A 23,986-nucleotide genomic window follows, 5' to 3' on the forward strand; every position below is an offset into this window, starting at 1 on the left:
AGCTTAGAAGTTTATAATTATTATTGTCACTTCTGTTAAACTCATAAATTATAGGCTCAACGACAACATGTTAATAACTCTTACTCAGGTTCCCTTCCTCTCTCTCTCCCTCCTTCCCTTCTCCCTCTTTCTTTCTTCCTTCCTTTTTTCCTTCCTTCCTTTCTTCCTTTCTTCCTTTCTTTCTTTTCTCTCTCTTTCTTTCTTCCTTTTTACTTCTTTTGTAGTACTAAACTCAGGGCCTTACACATGCTAAGCAGATGCTCTATTTCAGCACCTTTTTCACTTTAGTTAATTTCAGGATAGGATCTTGCATTAATTCCAAGGCTAGTCTGGATTGCAAGCTTCCCTTTTATTTAGTCAGAAGAACAAGCCCAGAAAACCACAGCAGCATTTGTATTGGTTTAGTTGTGGTTCCACTAACTTTTACTCATACTGGCCTCAAATGACAATCTTCTTCTCTGTCCCCAGAGGAGCTAAAGCCACCATGGCCAGCTTAAGAGACTATTTTTTAAATTAATTTTATTGCAAGGTGTTGTACAGCAGGGTTATCGTTGCATAAGAAAAGTTATGATCGTATTTCTCATTGAACAGTGTTACCCCCTCCCTCTTTTCCCTCCATTTTTTCTCCCCTCTCCCCACTAAGTTGTAAAAGTTATTTCCAACATAGTGATTTCTGAGTATCACTGTTGCATTGGTTCACCCTTTGTCCTTTGTCTCACTATTTTTTTTGTTCCCCTTCCTTTCCCAAAATGAGATAAATGTATATACAAGATACCAGGTACCAAAATAAAAAATTGTGACAACAGGGGATAATCCCAAAGGGGAAAAACTGAAAGAAAAAAGAAATAACTTCACACATTAAAAATAAAAAAACCAAACCCTCTTGTTTTGATTAGCTATGTACATAGCTATTGAGCTATTGTGCTCTTCTTTTCTAGGATTATCTGAGACATATACTAATTATTACAAATGAGGGAAACCATGGAACCTATGTTTCTTTGGGTCTGCTTACTTCACTTAATATAATTTTTTTCTGTCTTTCCATTTCCTTAGGAACGGGGCAGTGTCATTTTTTTCTGATGGAGGCATAGAACTTCATTGCATATATACCACGTTTTCTCGATTTGTTCATCTTCTGAGGGGCATCTGGGTTAGTTCCATATCCTGGCTGTGGCAAATAATTCTGCAATAAACATAGTTATGCTGGTAGCTCTGCTGTGGCCTTGTTTGTGATCATTTGGGTAAATGCCTAGGATAGGATTGCTGGATCATAGGGGAGTTCTATGTTTAGTCTTTTGAGGAACCTCCATACTGTTTTCCACAGTGGTTGAATCAGTTTACATTCCCACCAACAGTTGGCCATATCCCCATAAGCATCTATTATTATTTGTTTTGTTGATAATGGCCATTCTAACTGGGGTGAAGTGGAATCTAAATGTAGCTTTGATTTGCATTTCTTTTATTACCAGAGAATCCAGAAACAGCAAACCAAAGAAAGGCTGGATAAATGGGATCACAGTAATCTGCAGAGCTTCTGCATGGCAAAGAATATAGCTAGCAAGATAAACAGAAAGCTCACAGGTTGGGAGATCTTCACTAGCCATACAACAGACAAGGGCTCCCTATAAAAAATATACCTAGAACTCAAAAATTTAAACTCGCTATTAACAAATCCTCAGAGAAACAACCACCTCAATAATAAGTGAGCTAAAGAATTAAAATGAGACTTCTCTGGAGAAGAAATATGTGTAGCCAATAGAAACATTAAGCACATTAAGCAACTATCTTTGAACAAAGCATTTGTGTTACACGTATGTACATTTGCATTAGCTTTTGGTGATCATCTTACTTCTTAAAATGACCCATCATGATGGATGACTCAATCTGAAATTTAAAGAACATTCAAATATATTTAAAGACCAATTTGTCAACTACTAAATTTCTATAAAATTTTGATCCATTTAATCAAGCTGCTGCATCCTTTCCTTTTTCTAGTTCATTCTGTTCTGTGGCACCATTAGTCATTGTTGTGGTGGTGATGGTGACTTGTTATAGGGAGCTGAGAAAGAAATCTATAAAAACTTAAAACAATGGTATAATCCTTTTCTTTTTTTCTCTTTTGGTCAGTGTTGGGGCTTGAACTCTGAGCCTGGGAGCTGTCCCTCAGCACTTCAGCTTAAGGCTAGAGTTCTACCACTTGAGCCATAGAGCCACTTCCAGTTTTCTGGTGGCTAATTGGAGATAAGAGTCTCATGGACTTTCCTACATGGGCTGACTTTGAACCGCCATCCTCAGGTCTCAGCCTCCTGAGTAGCTAGGATTACAGGCATGAGCCACTGGTGCCCAGCTAATCTCTTTTTAAAGAGTTTTGATTTAAAAAAAGAAAAACTTTGATAAAACTTAATCATTCATTAAGTTTTGATCATTGAAGCATTTCCTGTTAGAAGGGCTTAGTGCTAGGTTGTAGAGTAGGATGGGGGAGAAGACATGCTATATGAAAAAAGATAAGATGCTGTCCTAGTACTTACTGAGCAATTTTGGCATCTTTGAGAAGCTAATGTATATACCTTCTAAGCAAGCTAACACTGACTGCTTGTAGTTTTAGATTTTAGAAATATTTATAGATAAAACCAAATAGTATAGGTAAATCTTTAATTCTGCAGATGTAAAAATGGACATTGTGTCTGTTTTGCAAACTCTCCTCATCTCTGGGTGGGCCAATATTCTTAGTCAGCTCCCTCATGCTCTGCTCTTTCCATTACCAAATGGAGAAATGCAGCCTTCCTTTTTGAGGTGTTTGAAATAAATAGCATGTGATATTGCTGGAGCAAGTTTTGCATAAATTTACATAAGAATCTGAATATCACTGGGCCCCCTGAAGAGTAAAAGCTAGCCACAGTTGCTACTGCACTTGAAATTGTATACCACGGATTACAAATTTTGGTGATGCAGGCACTTAAATTCATTAGTCTGTTGTCCTTTATCAAGAAGGAAGTCAGTCCTTTTATATTGTGAAAGGAATGAAGGAGAGAAGACAGGGAATTACAATTGGAAGATCACTAGCTTTTTGTAGCTTCGCAGAGAGGTCAATGAGGGACTTATAAGTCCTGGGCATACATATTAGCAGCTGAAGTAGCAGCAAGTATCAAAATTCTGGATAGATTTATTTCTTTCCTGATTGGTAAAAGATTTGGTTTTTGTTTTCATTCCCTTCATTCTGCGAATGTAACCTTTGACTCCTGTAGGTGTTTATATTGTGGTGGTCTGCAGTGCTGAACTCTGATGGCCAGGACTGAGCCCATCACTCATACTTTTCTGTTTTAATGTATAGGCTGAAAACTATTTCTAAGGGACTATGTCTTATTTTAAGATAAGAATAATTTTTGAATATCTGTGGCTAATTTTAATATTAAGCACCAGCAAAAAGGAGGAGAATCTTTGTGGCACGAAATTGTTTTGGTTCAGTTGGGGCAAAAAACTCAGAAGACAGCAGGTATTTCAATCAGAAACAAAAGTGTTCTGCTTCATTCATACCCCAGCAGCAAGTAAGAAAGTATTTTCCAAAATTCCTTGTTGTTGTATTTATTCATGCATTTCAAAATGGTATCTTCCTATGTAGGACAGGCTGATCTTGAACTCACGCTGTAGCCCTGCCTGTTCTTAATTGGGAATCATCCTGTCTTAGCATACATCCTAGAATGATGGTACTCAACCATTATGCTCAGTGCTTTGCTATTTAGTAAGCAGCAGTATTTCCCAAACTACAGTATCTCCAGGTTTTTGCATGAAAGGAAGAGCATGGTAATGACTCACATTCTGGGATCCAAGACCATGTAAAAGCTGCTTCAGGAAATTCCAGGACAATCTTCAGGGAAATGTAACTGCTAATGCATGTTTCCCACAGAGTCACTCTGTCTATACAAATTCAGTGTTTTCTAGAGGAAGGGCCAGCTCTCCTGTCCTGCTTGTAGTGTGAAATGTTAACTACAGTCACTTGTGAGGGTATAGATTTGCCAGACCCCATTCACCAGAGACACAAACTAAGAGGGTAAGATTACATTAAAGGGGATAATCACAATTTTGTGTAATTATACTTATGAGCAAATTAGCATGACAAATTCTTTTTTCTTTAATTATGTGATTCAGGGACAATGTAGGATGTATTAGATATTCTCAGAAGTAATCTTTTTTTCCTGCATATACTATATTATATATATTGTATATGTTTTTAAATGGCTTTAAATTGTGTCCACTTTTAAGATTGACCACAGGTAATCATAATGAGAATGATGTATGCTTTTATGTTGGTATTTTGACAATTAGAAGAATTTTGTGTTGTGCAGTCTGTTTGACTGAGACTTTGTTATGTTAGCAGGTCATTCACCTAAATGGTCAAATATTCTGAGCAGTGGCATTATCTCTTATAAAACTAATAAACATGTTCTGAACTATTTTTGGCATCTATATCCTCAGAACAATCACAAAGAGACTGCAGATATATTAAATTTCAAACTAATATTTAAAATCAATAGAAAATCTACTTAGTCTTGCCCTAGCACACATTGTCCTAGCCATGCCCACTAAAATATCCTTTGCATTCTGTCCTGCAGTGACTTCTGATATTAATCCATGAATATTTAATGATTAGTTCTTGTAACAAGAATTGTGCAAATATCTATGGGGATTAAATAAACTGAAGGGCTGGGCACAGTGACTCACACCTGTAATCCTTGCTATTCAGTGTGCTGTTATCTGTGGATCCAGTCTGGGCAGAAAAAGTCCTTGAGATACTTATCTCCAATTTGTCACCAAAAAAAAAAAAATAAATAAATAAAGCTGGAAGTCAAGCTGTGGCTTCAGTGGTAGAGCACCAGCCTTGAACAAAATGCTGAATAGACTCCAGCTATTATATCAAAGAAGAATTTACTATATTTTTCATAGACAGAGTTATCATTGTGTATGTAAACATTTTAGGAATCAGAGATAATGTTAGAGGATTATTCTAAAATGTTTTCCACCATACGATGTCTAGCCAATCAGAACTGAAATTACCACCCAGTTATCTATTACCTGCGTAATATTACTCGTGTTTAATCTAATTCTAGTCTATTCCACATGACCCAGTCTTGCTGGTCCTGCATAGCATCAGGAGTCTACTGTGGGAGAAATGTGGACTTTATTGATTGAGTTTTCTTTCTTTTGATTCTGTGAGGGTTCCTTAGGTGAACATTTCTCAGCAAGGTGTAACTCTGCTCTAATGATTACTTTCTACTTTGGTTATTCTTTATGGGTGGCAATCATTCATTTGTTGGCTTATTTACTATCTTTGGTTCTTAAAGGATATAAGGCCATGTTGGCAGGACTTGGGTATTGCTTCTTGGTGAATCCTCAGCTGTGAGTAGTGGTGAGAACTGAGAACTGAGGGAAGTACTAGGGAAAGTACTAGGGGTTTAGGAAAGGAATGCTAAGTAGAAATTCTAGTACTGAACATTTTTCATATGTTAGAAAATTTAAGTTATCCAAAGGATTTATAATATGAAAACAAATGACTAACTATATAATCAGTGAGAAAGTATCAGGAAATATGACATCACCATATTGCTTCTGAATTGTATGTTACTCATCAAAAAAAACGACAAATGTATGAACTCATCTCCGACTGTTGAAGCTAATAAAGTTTAAAATTCAGAAGCAGTGTGACATAGTGTTAAATGTATTTTATTTTTGTAACTCTTTATATATAGCATTAAATTTCTAAGAACCAACTAAGTAGATAAGAGTTACATAAATTTATTCTATGATTTTCTAACTAATTTTTGAATGTCTGGTTATACTAACTTTGTTTCCTTGACCTTTCTTAAAGACTTTTTTTCATCTTCTCCTAGAAATTATTTTATGTAAATTATTAGGGAAAATTATTTCATAAAAGAGTTAATAAAATATTTATAGGATAGGATAAGTTTAAAATATGTGATTAACTTTTAATAGTATGGGAACATTGAAAAACTTCAAATGTAGAAATAGCATGTTACATATCGTTGCCTATTCTGTTGTTGTCTGCAATCTCGTTAGGTGGGGAGAACCTGCTTTGTGGCTTTTCACTACACATTTAAAAGTTTGACTTATGCATCATCTAAGTGCAGTAATGAATAAGAAGTGACATCCAATATCAATATTATTGGCCCAGCTAAATGGTATCTGACATCAAGTTGGATTGCTGGAGAGGTAAACAAATTGAAATTTTTGTAATGCATAAATGCCACCTGACATCATTTGTCCTTCAGATGATCAATGGTTGTATGACCTAAATAATTTGCATTTTTATATAAGATAGCCAGAATTTGAATCTAAGTGCTTTCTATTTGAACAACAATAAAAACAATCATCAATATGGAATTCAGCTTATTTTGATAAAATAGAATTTTTTTTTTCAGGTAGGCAATAGCAGATACTTGTTTCTGGATAATTTAAAGAAAAGATATGGCGAATTAAACAATTTATGTCCAGATATTAGCAACTGAGAAAAAGTGACTTATCAATTTTAGGTCAAATTTAAAACTCCTAGCTACCTAAAAATACACATTATAACCAGATATAAAATAGATGAAATGCTCCTACTGAAACTTAACACTGATCTTAGTAGGATCAACTACACTGCACCTATATAGTTTATCTAGAATAATTATAGATCTGTATTTGTTTTGTTACGGTACAAGATATGTACTGCAGGTTAATGTTTCTGTTAGTTTTCATATGTTGAGCAAACGTATCTTGTAGAATCTAAAATGTATTGGGGAAAAACAAAATAACTGTAATTATGAAATTGCCTCATGATTACAAGGCATGGGACATTATGACAGAAAAGTTTTTTGTTGATCCTAATAATCCTAATAACTAAATATTGAGTAGCTCAGCATCCACAGAGTTTGAAAAGGCATTAACATTGAAATAAGATAAAAATGATACAATGCTTAACGAAATCCTTATGGCTATGTTTGTGCACAACTCTTCATTCAATTATTTATATATTGCTTTATTCAAGTATTACATTTGTAAAATAAGTTATGCCAGACATGTTAAGTGAAACAAAATTCAAAATATATTTTTTCTCCTTTGTTTTTAGTAAATTCCAGAATAAAGGATTTCTGGAAAATGTAAACATGCAGAAATCCCCAAGATATTTGCTAACCATGACTCATGCCTCTCTTTCAGGATGAACAGGATGGTATTTTCTGAGCTAATAAACTAGGCAAAGGAATCAGCTGGAATGAAAGGAAAGAAGGGCTCTCACTGCTAAGATATTTAAATGAGCTATCTTGTAGATATTTAGGCTGAAAAACAAAAATCCTAATGACGATTCTGAGGTTCACACAATCAGCATGTGGAAAAAATTAAATGTGACAGGTTGAATGAAATGAATTAAGAAGAGAATTTTCTACAGGACAATATTCAACATTGAGTCGATTAATATTTAGCAGTCAGTTAACAGATTTTAGCACAGTCAGAGGAGAGGAGGAAAAGTAAGTAGATATTTCTTTTCTTAGCACTTGAGAAAAAAGTTTTAAATGTTTTTTGAAAGGTGAAATGTGAAAGGAATGGAGGAGCAGCCATTGCATCTAACAGCGTGGAAATCATGATAGCTTCAGTAGACGTGATTTCTAGGTTACATTGGATGGATGAGAAGTGAATAGTATAGGAGAAGTCCTGAGCACGTACAAGGAGAGGAAAATGCAGAAGTAGATCTATTAGTGAAAATTCACAGAATTCATATACTAAAACTTTAAAAACAAAACAAACAAATAATCTGAAATCCCATATGATATAGGAAAGAACAAGAACAAGAAATCCTGAAAGTAATCAACAGAAATTGTGAAAAATACAATAATTAAACTATGAAAACTCAATAAAATTGTAAAAGTAAACTGGAATAGACAAAGAAAGCATGGATTATAAAACAGATCTAGAATAGGCTAGTGAGAATGCAAGGTAGTAAACTAACAAATACATATCAAAAGGCGTTAAGGAACATGGGGAATTGAATAGGATGTTTTAATAAATATTTCTAGAGGATTGCTTAGAAGGAATTGATATCACAGCAATATTTTAACAAGTGATGACTGAAATTTTTCTGTGACTGTGGAAAGTCATTCAAATTAAGAAAATTGAGGGGAGTTGGTTTTATTGGAAGGGAGGGGGAGAAGGATGAAAAGAGCTGGCGCTGATTAAGATCCACTGAATTCATAAGCTGACTTGTAGAATGAATGGCAACTCCCTTGTACAGTACTTTCAGATAATAAAAATATACTTAAAAAAGAAATACATGAAATAAAAATGGAATGAATCCAGAATGTAGATACATCACAGAAAAATTAAATATGAAATATCACATATTTACCAAGAATCAGAGAGACTGACACCATTATCTAAAAGATCTACCACCTGATTACAGGGGGGGGGAGTCTTTGTGCAACAATAGTTACAGAAACCAATGGGATATTAGAATGCCAAGAAAATAATGACATTTTCAGATATGTGAAACTAGAGAAAATTTAGTGAGCACTCTCTCTGGATTGAACTACCAGGAGATATTCTTCAGCAAAAAGATGACGCTTATTGAAATGAACTCCAAGAAACAAAAACAAGAGGTTTTTTTTTTAAAAAATTGTACTGTTTGAAGTACGTTATTTTCTTTTTTTTTCCCCTTTTGTCCTTGTTTTTTTATTTCTATGCCCTTTGTATTGTATGTAAATTTATCTGAATTTATCTGATTTGGGGAGAGTAAGAGTAAGAGAGGGTGGACCAAGGGTGAACCAATTCAGCTGTGATACTCATAGATACTATGTTGGAAATGAACTATACAATTTGCGCAGGGGAGGGAAGCAGGGGGTCAGGACAGAAAATATTGGAGGAAATCAGGGAAGGGGTAACACTGTTCAAAAAGAAATGTACTTATTACCTGACTTATGTAACCATAACTCATCTGTACATTACCTTTGCAATAAATTTTTTTTAATTATACAATGAAACCCCCTAACAACATGGAAAAATTCACCGGTAAGCAAAGAAATAGTAAACATAGAAACATATCTAATAAGCACCAATTTAGTTTCCCTGATTAATTCAAGGTACACACAGGAAGATGCTGGATCACTTTTGTTGTAAATGAGAGCCTTGGGATTCCTGGCAGAGATGTGTTCATTTTCTGCTTTCTATGTAAGGCATACACACACACACACCCATAGTTGTTCTTTTTAAAATCTATTCCTTGTCTATTCATACTTTCCTATGAGTTAATGTCATGTTTCTGAATTTTGGTTTTGCTTTATAAGAAGGCCTTAAGTTTAAAAAAAAAAAAAACAGACAAAACATTTTCTGAGTTTCTTAAAATATTTTATTACAGACTACTGAATGAGTAAGTTTCAAAAGGAAACTTACTTGGAAACTTTCTCTATTGGAAGTCTTTACTTCCAATGGAGAAATGAGTCAGAAATTAAGACTCAAGTGCTCTAACTCTACAGACCCAGACATCAAATTCAGCTCGAATAGTTTTTGTTTGTTTGTGTTGTAGGATGATACATAAATGAGGATTGCTGGATTTCTGTGAATCTTGATTTCTAGGTTGACAGCACTGAATTTTTCACTTATGGTTTCAGCTTACAAACATCAAATTGTCAAATCTCCTTGAAATTGCGCCCATGTACACAGCAAATGCAATTTTCACTAGTCACGTAATTGATTCTCTCTTAGAGGCGCCCAACAACTATGAAGTCCAATGCTAGAGGATGGGAGCGCCTGATTGCCACTTGGGCTACCAGTAGTATGAACATTGGCCGTGTGGTAGCCATGTCCCTGTGCCCTGTGGCATTGTGGCTTTCCGACCTTCCTCTATTCTTTTGGAAGCACAGGGCTCAAGTCACATTAAAATGTGGCCGCAAATGTGATGCAGGAATATCAGTCATCATAACAAAGCGCCTTTTTATTAAAACTTGCTGCAAAGAAGAAAGAAGTTAATGGAAAATTTCAATATGGCTTTGTGAGATGGATTTGGCACTGCATTGTAACAGTCCTTTGGAACTAAGGTGGTAAACAAAAACAGGGTACTCACTTTGACATTGGACACCTGGTCCTCATATTCATCATCTTGCCCTTTAAGTATGTATAATGAATACACGTCTCCTTCGATTGCTTGCTTCATAAATCTAATTTAGGTATTTCCATATTTATTAATTTTACTATTTAGAATGTTGAATGGTATGTCTTTTTTTCTGCTATGATATTGCTTACCAAAATAAAATGCCTGACTTACAAAATATTAGTTTACTACATTCCAGTTTCCATTTAATTTTCCCAGAATGTGAGACGCTACAAGCCACTTAATAGAGTTTTAGCATAAATATCCTATATCATATGGGCCCATGGTACCTAAATGTCTCTGTAATTTGCTAGAAATAAAATTTTACTTGGTTGTCTAGACCCAATCCATAATATAATATTTTTCAGCTAATTGGCTCACTACAGTCAATTAAATGGAATATTCTTTACAAAGACAAATCTGTTAAACACGTAATTGTGGTTGAGCCCATTATTAAAATTCTCAGGACTGACAATTACATGAACCCAATTTCAGTTGGGCCATCAGCATTTGCTCAGTAGATATGAGTACTTTCTCGCTTTCTAAAAGAAAAATAATAGAATGATAGTAACAGAATTTTGACTACACTGTCATTTTGAAGTTACATGCAAGCAATCTATCAGATATCTTTTTAAGCTAATTGGCAAAGAGGAATATGGTTTTAGGATTCTTACTCTGTTGGAAAGTTGGAGACAAATTAAAATGTTAGCTATAATTAAACCATGGCATTTGAAGGACTTGAGAGTTCATCTGTCTAGCCAACTCATTTTCCTCTGAGAAGGTACAAACTTAAATCACACTTCCAGGCTGTTCTCTCAGCCTTTTTAAAGATGCCCCTTCGATGTTAGCTTAGCAATACAAAGTAATCTCTTACAGTGTTCACCACTGAAATTATCTTTGCATCTGAGTACCTCTAGCTGCAGACAAAATACTATTGCTACCAGTTTTATGTTATTAAAAAACTCCTTTTAACTGCTTTTTATTCATCTTTTACTCTTTTTTGCTACCTTTGAACAATTTTAGGTTTTTGTTTGTTTGTTTTTGTGATAGTCCTAGGTCTTGAATTCGGGGCCTGGTGATGTCCCTGATAGGCTAGCAGTCTACCAACTTGAGGCACAGCTCCACTTCCAGGTTTTTTGGAGCTTGATTAGATCCAAGTCTCATGGACTTTCCTGCCTGATCTGTCTTTGAACTATGATCTTTAGATCTCAGCTTCATAAAGAGCTAGGATTATAGGCACCTGGATCACTTTAGTTATTTTCAGGATTTTGCATTAAGGTTAATGCACTCTGGTTGTTTGTAGTTGAGCACATCTGTTATCATCATCACGCTGGAGGCAGAGGTTGGAGGATCCAGCCCCAAGTATATAGTAAACCCTCCCTAGAAAGGCAAAGGGCTGGGGATACTGCTCAGTGGGAAAATGCCTTCTTACCAAACCTAAGTCATTTAAAAAGTCCCTATCTCATTTACACTTTGGAAGGTAGAGCTGGACAAAGCTGGAAATGTGTACCAAATATCCTTAAACAAAACAACAAAACAATGTGCAAGTGGATTTCAGTACAGTAGAATTCCTCAACACTCCTGCCTGGAGAGAGAGAGAGAGAGAGAGAGAGAGAGTGTGTGTGTGTGTGTGTGTGTGTGTGTGTGTGTGTTTTCAAATTCTGCAGCCCTTTACTTTCTATGCATTTTTCTCATTGTTTATAATTAACTCCTAAATAGATCCCCCTTTTCAGCTGATTAGGTTAATATTTACCTTTGGAAGCCTGTTTCATATGAAGGACTTTTCATCTATGTCAAGTTATGAGAACTTTGGGGGAGAAAGGAACTCACCCTGGGAGTGAAGGTGGCGTCGTTGATTGAATGCATGTGGCCGTACAACGAATGCTCGCATTTACCCTAGGAAGACAAACCAGATGCAAAATTAAATACGTTCCATGTATCATAGTTAGCAATTATTTTACTAAAGTCTTATTTTTAATGTATTAAAATCAAATCAATAAAATTAACGTATGATCAAGATTAGAAAATCTGAGCCTGTGCCATCAACTGCCATTCAGCATCACATAGGGATGGGCTGCTGAGATGCCTGCATTAGGGTCTGCAGGGCAATTTTGCTGTTTTCAGCATTTGTACCACGAGCAAAGATGCAACCTGCCTACTACCTTGTTTTCAGCACAGCCCTCCTTCCACTATGGGAGTGAGGTTAGGGGCCAGAAGAGTTGATGATTTCTTTTAACTTTTTAATTTTCTTTTGAGATTATAGGACCACAATTAAAGGCCGTGGTTTTCAAAGTTTGGCATTCATATTACTACTTGTACAATACATTGCAGAACACAGATAGTGGTAATTTAAAATACAGAATAGGCATTTGTTTGGCAAAAACCATATTTTACATATTGACATCTTTCACATTCAATAGCTGAAGTCAAAGTTACGTCCAAATACTCTCGAACATCAGTTTCAATGGACACATGACAGCGGGAAACTCCATGTGGAGTCTCACAGTTTGGTACTGTCAACCTATGCAATTAGAAGACCCAAGGAAAATATGCCTGGACAGTTATTTGGAGATACATGTTATGGCCTTTGAGGTTCAGATTTTATTCAACAATATGTTACACACAGTTCTATGAGCTTAAATGTGGACAATGAAAATAAAGAACATCGCCTTACAGGCCTTATGTAGGGGGAGATACATGTTTTGTTAAAAAGATAAAAATGTGTGAGGAGATAAGTGTAATGAAGGAGTTGTCTATTTGGGTTACAGATATTAATTTGGGATTCTGAAAATGGCACCCTAACAGGTGATGCTTTGACAAGCTGAGCATGGAGAAATAGTCTCAGAACTGAGATAATCTCTCTTCTTCCCTCCATCCTACTCAAGTGCAGAGAAGGGCTCTTCTGGGAGTTCTTTTATCTGACCAAAGGAAGCTCTTCCAACAATAAGGTAGTTTCTTTGATTTCCCTCCTGAAATCTTTTTTTTATTAATAAGTTTTTTTATTGTGAAAATACCATACAGAGGGGTCACAATTACATGAGCGAGGTAATGAGTACATTTCTTATCAAGCATTGTTTCCTCCTCCTTAGTTTCTCCTGAGCATCCCTGCTCCCCACATCCCCCTCCCAAAGTTGTAAAGTTCGTTTTTCAACATAACGTTTTGTACATTTCACTGTTGGAATGGTCCACCTATATCCCTATTTAAACAATTTGTTAAGCTCCTATGGCTGGAAGTCTAGGATGCCATCACACCCACTCTGTCCCATGCTGTTGTTGGTTCAGAGCTTCCAATGAGAGCCATTCTCAACATTTGGGACCAATCAAATCTTCAAAATAATTTACTACTCTGAAATTGCCTCCAATTCCTGCTTCCCCTGTCCTCTATGAAGAGGGTATTGAAGCCACACCCACATATTCCTTCATTGAGCTTCATAACTGAATGGCTCAGATCCTGTGCTTTGGCCCATTAATAATTCTGTACACCTTTCCCCCCTCTGTTTATCTTTCTATAGTCAGTTTATGTCAGTGAACCTTCAGAGGGTAGAGGGACAAATTTCCTCACCACTGTAGGCCTTAAGCAAATCATAACCAGAGTGATCCGTTTGGCCTCACTGAACAAGGATTTTAAATAGAGGGCTGGCAAAATCAGACTTATAAGAAGCCACTATAGCTGGAGAGAAGTCCACTGCTGGGGATATTTCCTCAAAAGTCTTCCTCTACTTGTAGCCCTAAATGTTTGGCCATCCACCAGCGGCTTATGCTGGCAATTCTAACTACTCAGGAGACTGAAACCCCGTATCATGATTCAAGATTGGCCCAGGTAGAAAAGCCCTTGCCAGGATAACCAGAAAGAGGTAAGGCTGAAGGCATGGATCAAACGGTAGAGTGGTAGCTGAGGAAGCACGAGGCCCTGAGTTAAAACACCAAGTACAACAAAACATAAAACAAAGTAAGAGAAGTGTCTCCAAAATGAGATAGTAAAGGGAGTTTATCATGTTGTTCCCTCACTGTTATGGGTCACTCATGGCATTTTTCTAAAATAAAGCAAAGTTGGAAAGGTGTATTACTATGCTTTGTTATAGTCCCCACCATTGCCATTTTATTACAGCAAATTAAATTTCAAGTGTCTATTACAGAATTATTGCATACTACTAATCCCTGTTCATAGAAGGCAAGAGTTTCCCCAAACACATTCAAATGTCACCAAAATTTATGCAGCAACACCTTAATATACTCTCAGAATTCATGCTCCCTCCCTTTTGTAAGTCTGGCTCAGTGTCTTAACACTGTTATAATATTAAACCAATTTATGCTGAGAACTTCAAACTATTCAAATTCCCAAAGTAGAAATGAATGACTTACAAAGCCCAACAGACAAAGTATAGATGTTATAATAATTATTTTTTTTTTATCTTAGGGACTTTCATGGTTAATTTTCTTTGGGAATTAAATAGACAGTGATCATATATTATATGTATGTAGCAAGTGTGCATATTTTTACACAGTTTTTAATAGACAAATGTGCCTTAAGATATTTCTTTGCGTTTGCTCTTCTAACTTGAGAATGTCTAAAATATTTGATTAATTGGTAAGGAAAATGTAGTTTTCTGAGTCAAATCCTGAGTGCCAAGTTTTAATTCAAAGGAGAGTCTCTAAGGCACTGTTGAAAAGCCCTGGAAATATGGGGTTATAATGGAAATGCTGACGGACCACATTCATGCTGCTGTAACAAAACCTGACTCGAAGATAAATGTTTTATGAATTAAGAAAAGTTAAAAAAGCTTTTCTATCCAGCTTTGTTCCCCAGATAAAAGTGAATCTACGCTTTTTGAGGTAGAGGGACTATGTGAGCTACTAATATTTCAGCCTGCAAACAGCCTTAATCAAAAGCAATATCCAAACCGAGACATTAAAATTTGGAATATCTTCTCTGATGAATCCTTGTCAAAACTGTTTTCCTTCAAAGGAGTGAAAAAAATGTTAAAGAGGAAAGAGGGTTTCTTCTTAAGCTCGTGTACTGCTTCTGTATTTGCTTCTCTGAGTGGTAAAGGCCATGGTTTCTATCACTAGCTGTGGAATCTGTGCCTCCTATCTGTGTCACCTTAAAACAATTGCTTCATTGTGTACTGTATACAATGATGTAATGCATTTAACCTTTAGCTTTGTTAGGAGAATCACCTGAGTTGGCAATGCATGTGAAATGTTGGTGTACAGCCTCTCACAAACAAAGACCTTAACAAATCTAGGTTTTTCAGTTCAAGGGAAGAGTTAAAGGTAGAGCTGTTAGTTTACATACCACCAATTGTTTCCCTTATAATGTATACACATGACATTATCAGTTGCTCAAACAGTAGCAAAATCAAAGAAAGCAATTTAAAAAAATACCTCCTTCTACCTTCTTCTCTGCCCTTTCCAGTCCCGTCCCACCTCTCTGGGGTAGGACATCCACCTAGCCACCAGATAATGGCAGGAGCCCCCTGACTGTCTATCTGTTCCATTCACCTTACAGCTGTGAGAGAATCAATACAGCCAGAATCAGATCATGCCATGTGTCATGAAAAAAATTACCAATAAACTCGGACTCATTTCCAAGCTCTTTTCAGAGAAGCAAAGGCTCTGTAGTGCTTGGCTTTCTATCTGCCTGACCTTTTACGGTAACACTCCTCTGTTCAACTTGCTGTGCCTCTCGAATATTTTCATGTTACTTCATTGTCAGGGCCTTCCAAGCAAAGAGTACTGACATCTGAATTGAAGGATGATTGAAAACAACCCTTAGAGACCTCCAGAGAGGGTAGGAACATTTGCCCTGGAGGCATGTATGTACAGTTCACAGGTTCAAGCCTAGAGGCCTACACTTCTTCTAGAGATCTGTTTGCATTTGAAAGCAAAGCGAACTCAGAGCAAAGGTTTTTTTCTTATTTTTTAGAATATCTTCTCTCTCTATTCTAACCCTGGAGGAGAATACAATTCCATAGTTTGAGGCTGCCTTTCCAAGACACAACCACTGTACCTGCAGGGTACGCCTGCTTCCCTCCAAGGAGAATAGATAATAATTCTGCTAAATGGTTTGAGCTCCGATTCAGAAACTTCTTGTTCCCTATCAGGATGATACATAAGTAAACACCGATAGCTAGACATAAAGCGGTCACTAGGCCCTCCTGTCCTAGCACAGTCCTAGCACGCTCTTCCCTTTACATTTGCTTTTCTTCACCTTGGATGCGCTTGTGTAAATATACAATATATGTATCCTTGTATCCTTCTCACCATTCTGTTTGTCTCTCCCGTATCTTTTTTTGTTTGTTTGTTTTGGTACTAGGGCCTGAGCACTGTCCCTTAGCTTTTCACCCAATGCTTACATTCTCTCATTTGAGCCACAACTCCATTGATGGTTTTTTGATGATTAAATTGGAGATAAGATTCTCAGGAACCGTCCTGCTTAGGCTGGTTTTGAACCATGATCCTTAGATTTCAGCCTTCTGAGTAAGTAGGATTGCAGCATGAGCCACCAGCTGGGCACCTCTCACACCAATTTTCTTTTTTTTGTTGTTGTTGTCTGTTGAGGGGCCTGAACTCTGTTGTCGAGGGGCCTGAACTCTGGGCCTAGGAGCTGTCCCACAGCACCACGAGGAATCAAACCCAGGGCCTCATGCATGCAAGGCAAGCACTCTACCACTGAGCCACCTTCCCAGCCCTCACACCAATTTTTTGATGGTATGTGAGATCTGATATTTCTGACTTCTCTCTTCCAACTTATCATTTCAGTAGCAGAAAACATTTTATGTAACATTTTTTCCTCTTAAACAGAGCCAGGCCTCATGGCAACTGTATGCATTGATTGAGTTCTGCACAGTGATGTACAGGCCATTACCAAGTCAGTCAGACATGCTCCTGGCCCTGAATATGTATCTCACATAATCCTTAAAATACAATCCTGCACTTCCCCCTCCTTGTAGGCTATAAAAAGAGGGAGCTCAAAATGATGGAGCAAGACAAAATAGAAAGAAATTGAGTTTGTGAACCACAAGGAGAAATGTTCCGATCCGAGCCTTGGAAGGAGACAGCATGAGCTGACAGGAATCAGCAATGCACTGCTACTGTGCCAAATCCCTGAAATTTCAGGGCCCAGCTATTTCCCCAGGTGTTAACACCCAACAAATAGATCACCTTGTTTTTACCCCTTCATATTGCTCATTAGTTGACTAAAACGTACTAAACATGTTCCCTTCTCAATTGTTAGCATCCTGACACGAAATCAAGCCCACCAAGAGAACCTTGTCTAGTTCACTGTGTCAACCTGAAGGCCTGTGATAGCCTTGGGGATTTAAGCAAGGTTAAATGAATATCATAATGAAAATCTGAAAAAATACATAACAAAAGCTTCATTGTGTACACTCATGGTTGGAAAAATAGCTTCAGCTTTTTCCTGGCATTTACATTCACCTTAGTCAGTATGACATGTCTTGAAATCTCTCAGTGTCATTACTGCCAGGCGGTTCCAACCCAGGAAAGTACTTACCCTGGGTTCCTGTGGATTCTGCCAAGACCCACTCAACACTTTCAGCAACCCCAGAAAAACGCTGACACAGCCAGAGGAAGCAGCTTTATACTTAGGATGTACCTGATGCAAAGTGCTTTATAACATCATTAGAAGAACCCTCCAAACAGTTCTTTAATATGGGTATATAACAAGTCTCATTCTAGACCTAGAAAACCAAGAGGTGTTAAGCCATGGTTATGTAGGTTCAAAGTACAGTCTCCTTTTCTAATTCTAAACTCAGCCCTTACTCACTATTGTGATATGAGTGAGGTCATCTCCTAACTTTTACTCATGACCCTCTTCTTTGAGTAGATACACACCTAGGCTCCTGTTGCTGATTTAACCAGGTCACATGATTGGTTCTGCTCTGAGAGATGAGAGTAGAAATGACATGTAAGGCCTTGCTCTTGTTTTCTCCAAGCCCCACTCTTCTAGCCTTTAATTACAGATATAGGGTCCTCCAGGGTTCACTTTTCTCTTTGAAAACAAAACAAAACAAAACAAAACAAAACACAGCACTCAAGTGGTAGTTGTGAGGTCATCCTGGTTCCCTGCATGGGTAAAATGAACAGAGACATTGCCCAAAAATCTATGAAGGAAGCAGATCCTAACAAGAGAGTCATGGGATATTTAGAGGTTGTTCCTATCACACAACTTAGCATAACCTGACCCTCAGGAATCCTATCCATGAAGGTTAAGCATGTCTCCTCTGAATATGAAAAGTTTTGCCAATAGAGCCAGGTGAAAAGTAAAAATAGATGAATAAAGAAATAAATGAACTTGTAAAATTCTTTAAAAAGCATAAAATCTATAAAAATTAGGCTTAAAATAAAGTCATCCAAAAATATTATCCCAAAAATTTTTAAAGAGTTAAAGCATATACATTTCCTCTCATAATATTACTTACTCAATAAATACAATGCTGTTTTGAAAAACTAAACATAAAATATAAATCCCCTTCAACAGCCCCCGGGGGCTACATGCACGTACAAGAATAGAAAATGTCATTTTGATGTCTCAGTGGATTTTTATCTTAGTGACATATAATTTACCTATAGTAAAATGCATATTTCATAGGGAATTCAATGAGTTTTTATATATGGCTATATACATCGGTATAACTGTTATGCAGATTGGTATATGGAATGTTTTCATTATGCCAGAAAAATATCTTCATTCTCTTTTAAGTGAAAACAATCCTAAATTGTTATTAGTTAGATTCTTTTGAGAAAATAAATACAGGACTCTGGCTGTGTAAACAATATTCCAGAAGACTACTTAATGAAATCCTCATCCTATATCTCACATCAACCTCAAATGGAACCACTTTAATTCCCATCTTTTGTATGTGGACTAGTTATGGACTAGTCTGCAAACATGCAGACACTTTTGCTCTCTGTCTCATGTGTCCACATAAGCATCAGACTTTATGAGAGTTAATATACTGTGATAGTGAAGAATGAGATAGTAGAAGCTTCAGAATCACAAGACACTTAGTGTTAATATCTCTTATTTATGTAAATCCTAGGTTATGTACTTTCTACAAGACTTACGGTCTCTGCCATAGGAAATCAGCAATATTTTTGTTAAATTATTGTAAGTAGTTGTACAATGAGTCAGATTATGAGTAAAATGTGTCTTGATAAATGTCACCTGTTTTGCCATTCTCCCTCATCATTCTCAGTTCTATCTATATCTTTTTTTTTTGTGGGGGGGGGGTCCGGTTATGGGGCCTGAACTCTGGGCCTGGGCGCTGTCCCTCAGCAATTCAGCTCAAGGCTAGCGCTCTACCACTTGAGCCACAGCGCCCCTTCTGGCTTTTTTCTTTTTTGCTTATGTGGTGTTGAGGAATCGAACCCAGGGCCTTATGCATGCAAGGCAAGCGCTCTACCACTGAGCCACCTTCCCAGCCCCTCCATCTATATCTTCAGTGTCTTAAATTTCTACTTGTAGTTTAGAAAAATTTGTATAAAATTATCAGCATGATGTTAACATAACTAGAAGATATTAACACTCATATGTTAATTTATCATATTAATATTATAGAAGTAATATATTAATTTCATTTTTCTAATCTAAGTATGTTGGCCACTGAGATTTTTTTAATTTGATTTTATTGTGAAGATGCTATACAGAGGGGTTACAGTTACATGACTAAGGTACATGAGTACATTTCTTGTGGAGAATTGTTACTCCCTTCTTTGTTTTGTACATATAACCATATAAGAGGATGCTAAGCAAAATGAACCTCAAAATACGGACACAAGAAGTTTTTCTTTGTTGTTGTTTTTCACGTACTATGTGATTTTTTTGTTTCTTTTGTATGTTCTTCCCCCTATGGCTTATCACCTCATGTCACTGCATTTGATTTTGGATAGTAGGAAAGTAGAACTTTTTTTTAAGTCACTATTTTCCAAGGAAACGACTCAGTGTTAGCAACAAGCACTAGAACTCCAGACACAGCTATTCAATTAGTAACAGTTCTATAGCCCTGCTTCTAAGCAAGTAATCTGAACTGATTTGAAAGCTACCTAATTAATCAATGACAGTTTATTTCAATGAACATTCATTTAAAAGCTAAACACTGACAGACTGATTTTAAAGTCAGCCAACCAGTGAGAAATTCACTACAATAAACCTGTTTCTAAGGCTGTTATTTACCTTCTTCTCTCTTCACCAGTTGGTAAAAACCACAATCACAACTGAGCTCTCTTTAGACTCACTGCCCTGAGCCCTCTCCTGTCTCTGTCGCCAATGCAATCCAGGTGAACTGTCCATGGAAAAGCTGGATCTCAGGTCAACACGTGAATTTGCTCAAAGACCAGTATGATCTCCCACTCCTAAAGACACAGTTGGCCTTTTAGTTTCAGACATTGAGCATAGACAGTTTTTATCTTTTGACACAATCGAGGGTATGCTATGCGTATTAGGGCTGCCATAACAACATACGGGGGTATTTAACACAATGAAAATACTCTGGGTGGCTTACACAGTGGGAATATCCTTTCTCACAGATCGGTAGGAGAGTTCAAGTTCAAGAGGTCAGCAAGATTAGTTTCATTAAGAATCCTTTCCTCTTGACTTGAAAATGGCTATGGGATCCGTTTAGCTTTGTTCTGCACGTATCTGCGCCACGATCTCTTTCTATTAGGACACCATTCATAAATGATTAGTGATCACCATATTCAAGCAGTCTCAATGTTTTTATAAACCGTGCATTGGACGGCACATTTGAGCACATATCTAAGTAGAGTTCAATACCATACATGCACAAAACACAATAGTTAATAGTTCAGTGTCTACACTGAAACTGGGTTTGAATTTAGGCTTTGTTGTTTTCTATCCTTATAGCACCCTGTCAATTTTTTCATGTGTAAAAATAAGAATAGGATTTAGGATATCTTTCCATTCTGCAGATGTAACCTTTGACTCATGTAGGTGTTTACATGGTGGTGGTCTGCAGTGCTGAGCTCTGATGGCGAGGACTGAGCCCATTACAGTCATCACTTCATAATTGTAGCCGCAGCAATGAACTGGCTCTGGAGTGGTATTTTATAAATATTTTGCATGCATGTATGCACACACACACACACACACACACACACACACACACACACACACACACACACATACACAGTGATCCTAGGGAAGCTATTAACTGAATTTGGTGAATTTATCCTTCCTCAGCATCCTTTTATTCCCCCTACGACCTGAATTGCCTCTCAAGGCATTTCAGGCTGAAAGGTTAATCTCCCATGATTTTGATTTCATAAAACAACCCTCACAGAGCACTCTAGGAAATTCCAATTCATATTGGAATTTCACACTCATTTGACAGTTGCCTAGAAGAATGATTTACACCCTGTGTTCTGTTGCTTATTTCACCCCCTGCCCATAACCATTCCTAGATATCCCAGCAACCCTGCATCACCACACTCAGGTGTCATCTCCCTTGCATATTGTTAGAAAATAACTTCTAATCACAAAATACTTTAGAACTTTCAAAGAAGATATTATGAATATGATGTACAGAAATCAAAAGAAAGTGTATTGTATATACTTATGTCCTGTATCTTTTTATTTCAAATTATTTGACCCAATAGATAATATGGAAGAAAAAAGCCGTTCTCCAAGGGAAAGTAAAGTAACATTTATTTCAGCTTGTGGAAAAACATTACCCTACTCAACACCAACAATTCCCTTGTTTTTCCAGTTTAAACATCAAGGTCAAAAGAAAAATTTTAAATGCTTTCCTAATTGGATAAATTTAACTATTTCAATATAGTGGAGTGATTTAAGAAACATGTAAAAATATTATTTTGTCTGTGAAATCAAAGAACTTCAAACTCACACATTTGTGATTTGTTAAAGAAAAACTTAGCCCATTGCTAATACTGAAATAATTCTATTGGTATATAAATTAGAAACAGTCATCATTAACAGTCCTCCCAGTTTTTGTTACTTCATGTAAATAACTAACCATGTCTGGGAAAGATTGATTACAGCTTTTAAAATGTTCGTTGAATGTACATGTAATTCAGATGAGTTAAATATGCAAATCAACCCTAATTAGCCTCACTTATTAACGTTAGCTTGCCTTGCTTCTCCAAATTTTTTCTCATGGATCTTTTTGAACACATACCAATTTTTTTTATTTCTTTGTTCTACATTGAATTACTGAAAAAAAAAAAACTGTTTCCAGGAGAGAAAGTTAGCATGCAGAGTTCTTCATACCCTTTAGATGCTAGCTCTCAGAAAATAGTCTTCTAGTAGCATGAAAATTATGTAAATGTGTGTTCTGTATATGTATGTATAACTGACTTACATTTGGATAAATGTGTGTATGTGTGCATATATATGAATATTACACATTTGTGTGTATGAATAATGTACATATACATGTATATGCATATCTACATAAATATTATATTCATATATATGTGTGTGTTCCAATCACCTTATGTTAGACTATATTTAATTAGTTCCATTTCATTAGAGAAGTAAGCCCTGGGGAATTTCTTTTGATGAAAGTGAGTCTTTTGTCACAATATGTCCAATATAATGATGGAGCAGAACAGAGTAAAGTGGCAGCACCTAATGAACCAAGGTTTTCTGTAGAAATGTCTTTCTCTTGACAAAATATCTATATTTCCTTGCATGAACAAAACAAAGCTTACTGTGTAAAACTACCAGCCTCATGAATTTCATGTGGGATACATCAAGAAGAAAAAGATGCAGAAGAAAAATATGTGAGGGTTGGAGGGAAGCACTAGTAAAAACAGATATTAAAGTTTAGATTCAATCTCACAGTTTCCTGATAGGCAACGGGTACAAAAGGAACCAGGGAAAATAAACACTAGCTTTTAATATTGTATTCTTTTATCTAACTAAATCTTCTTACTACTGCATCACATAATTCAAGTTTATCAAAATCACAAATTATTTTATATTAATATTGACTTTATTACTTGCTTGAGATTATTGTTAGTTTCAGTAGATTTTTTTCCAGTAAAAAATAAATCCTTTTTTTCTCAGCTTCTAAGAGACTATCTACAATGTTTCAATATAATGAAAACTCATGAAATCTAACAACAAAATTGTAATTGCAAAGCCCAGATACCCTTCAAAGGACAAATGGGTTGGGAAATGTGTTATATATGTATATAAATATATATATACATACATATTACATATTTGTATATGTATACACATACATACATATATACATACACATATATATATATACATATACACAATAGAAATTTTACTCATCTGTTAACAAGAATGATATTTTCGTTCTCCCCCCCTTTTTATTGTCAGTTGTTGGGCTTGAACTCTGGGCCTGGGCACTGTCCCTCAGCTCTCACTTCAAGGCAAACACTACTTCTTGAGCCATAGCACCACTTCCATTTTTCTGGTTGTTTATTTCCTTGTCTGGGCTGGCTTTGAACCATGATCCTCAGATTTCAGTCTCCTGAATAGTTAGGATTATAGGTGTGAGGTACCAGCAGCCAGCATATTCCACCACTTTTTTTTTTTTTTTGCCAGTCCTGGGGCTTGAGCTCTGGGCCTGGGAGCAATTCCTGAGCCTCTTTTCACTCAAGGCTAGCGCTTTAAAACTTGAGCACAGTGCCATTTCTGCCTTTTTCTGATTAATGTATTGGAGGTAAGAGTCTCATGGCTGGCTTTGAACCACAATCCTCATATTTCAGCCTCTTGAGTAGCGAGGATTACAGGCATGAGCCACCAGTGCCTGGTTTATTGTGCCATTTGTAAAGAGATGGATAGACCTGAAAATTTTATGTTAAATAAAGGAA

The 23,986-nt window shown here is 36.5% G+C and overlaps 1 protein-coding gene across 2 annotated transcripts in view; it reads right to left on the reverse strand.

Annotated features, from left to right (window-relative positions):
* The window catches only part of Spag16 (sperm associated antigen 16), a 775,603-nt gene that overhangs the window by 241,564 nt on the left and 510,053 nt on the right, over positions 1-23,986 (reverse strand). For both annotated transcript variants that reach the window (XM_042679127.1, XM_042679126.1), the window contains one exon: positions 11,963-12,028. In XM_042679127.1, coding sequence (XP_042535061.1) covers positions 11,963-12,028 — 66 coding nt within the window. The remainder of the gene's footprint in view (positions 1-11,962; positions 12,029-23,986) is intronic.

Source organism: Dipodomys spectabilis, unplaced genomic scaffold (genome assembly GCF_019054845.1).
Source record: "Dipodomys spectabilis isolate Male_0828 unplaced genomic scaffold, ASM1905484v1 ptg000051l, whole genome shotgun sequence".
In the NCBI taxonomy this organism is placed as follows: domain Eukaryota; kingdom Metazoa; phylum Chordata; class Mammalia; order Rodentia; family Heteromyidae; genus Dipodomys; species Dipodomys spectabilis.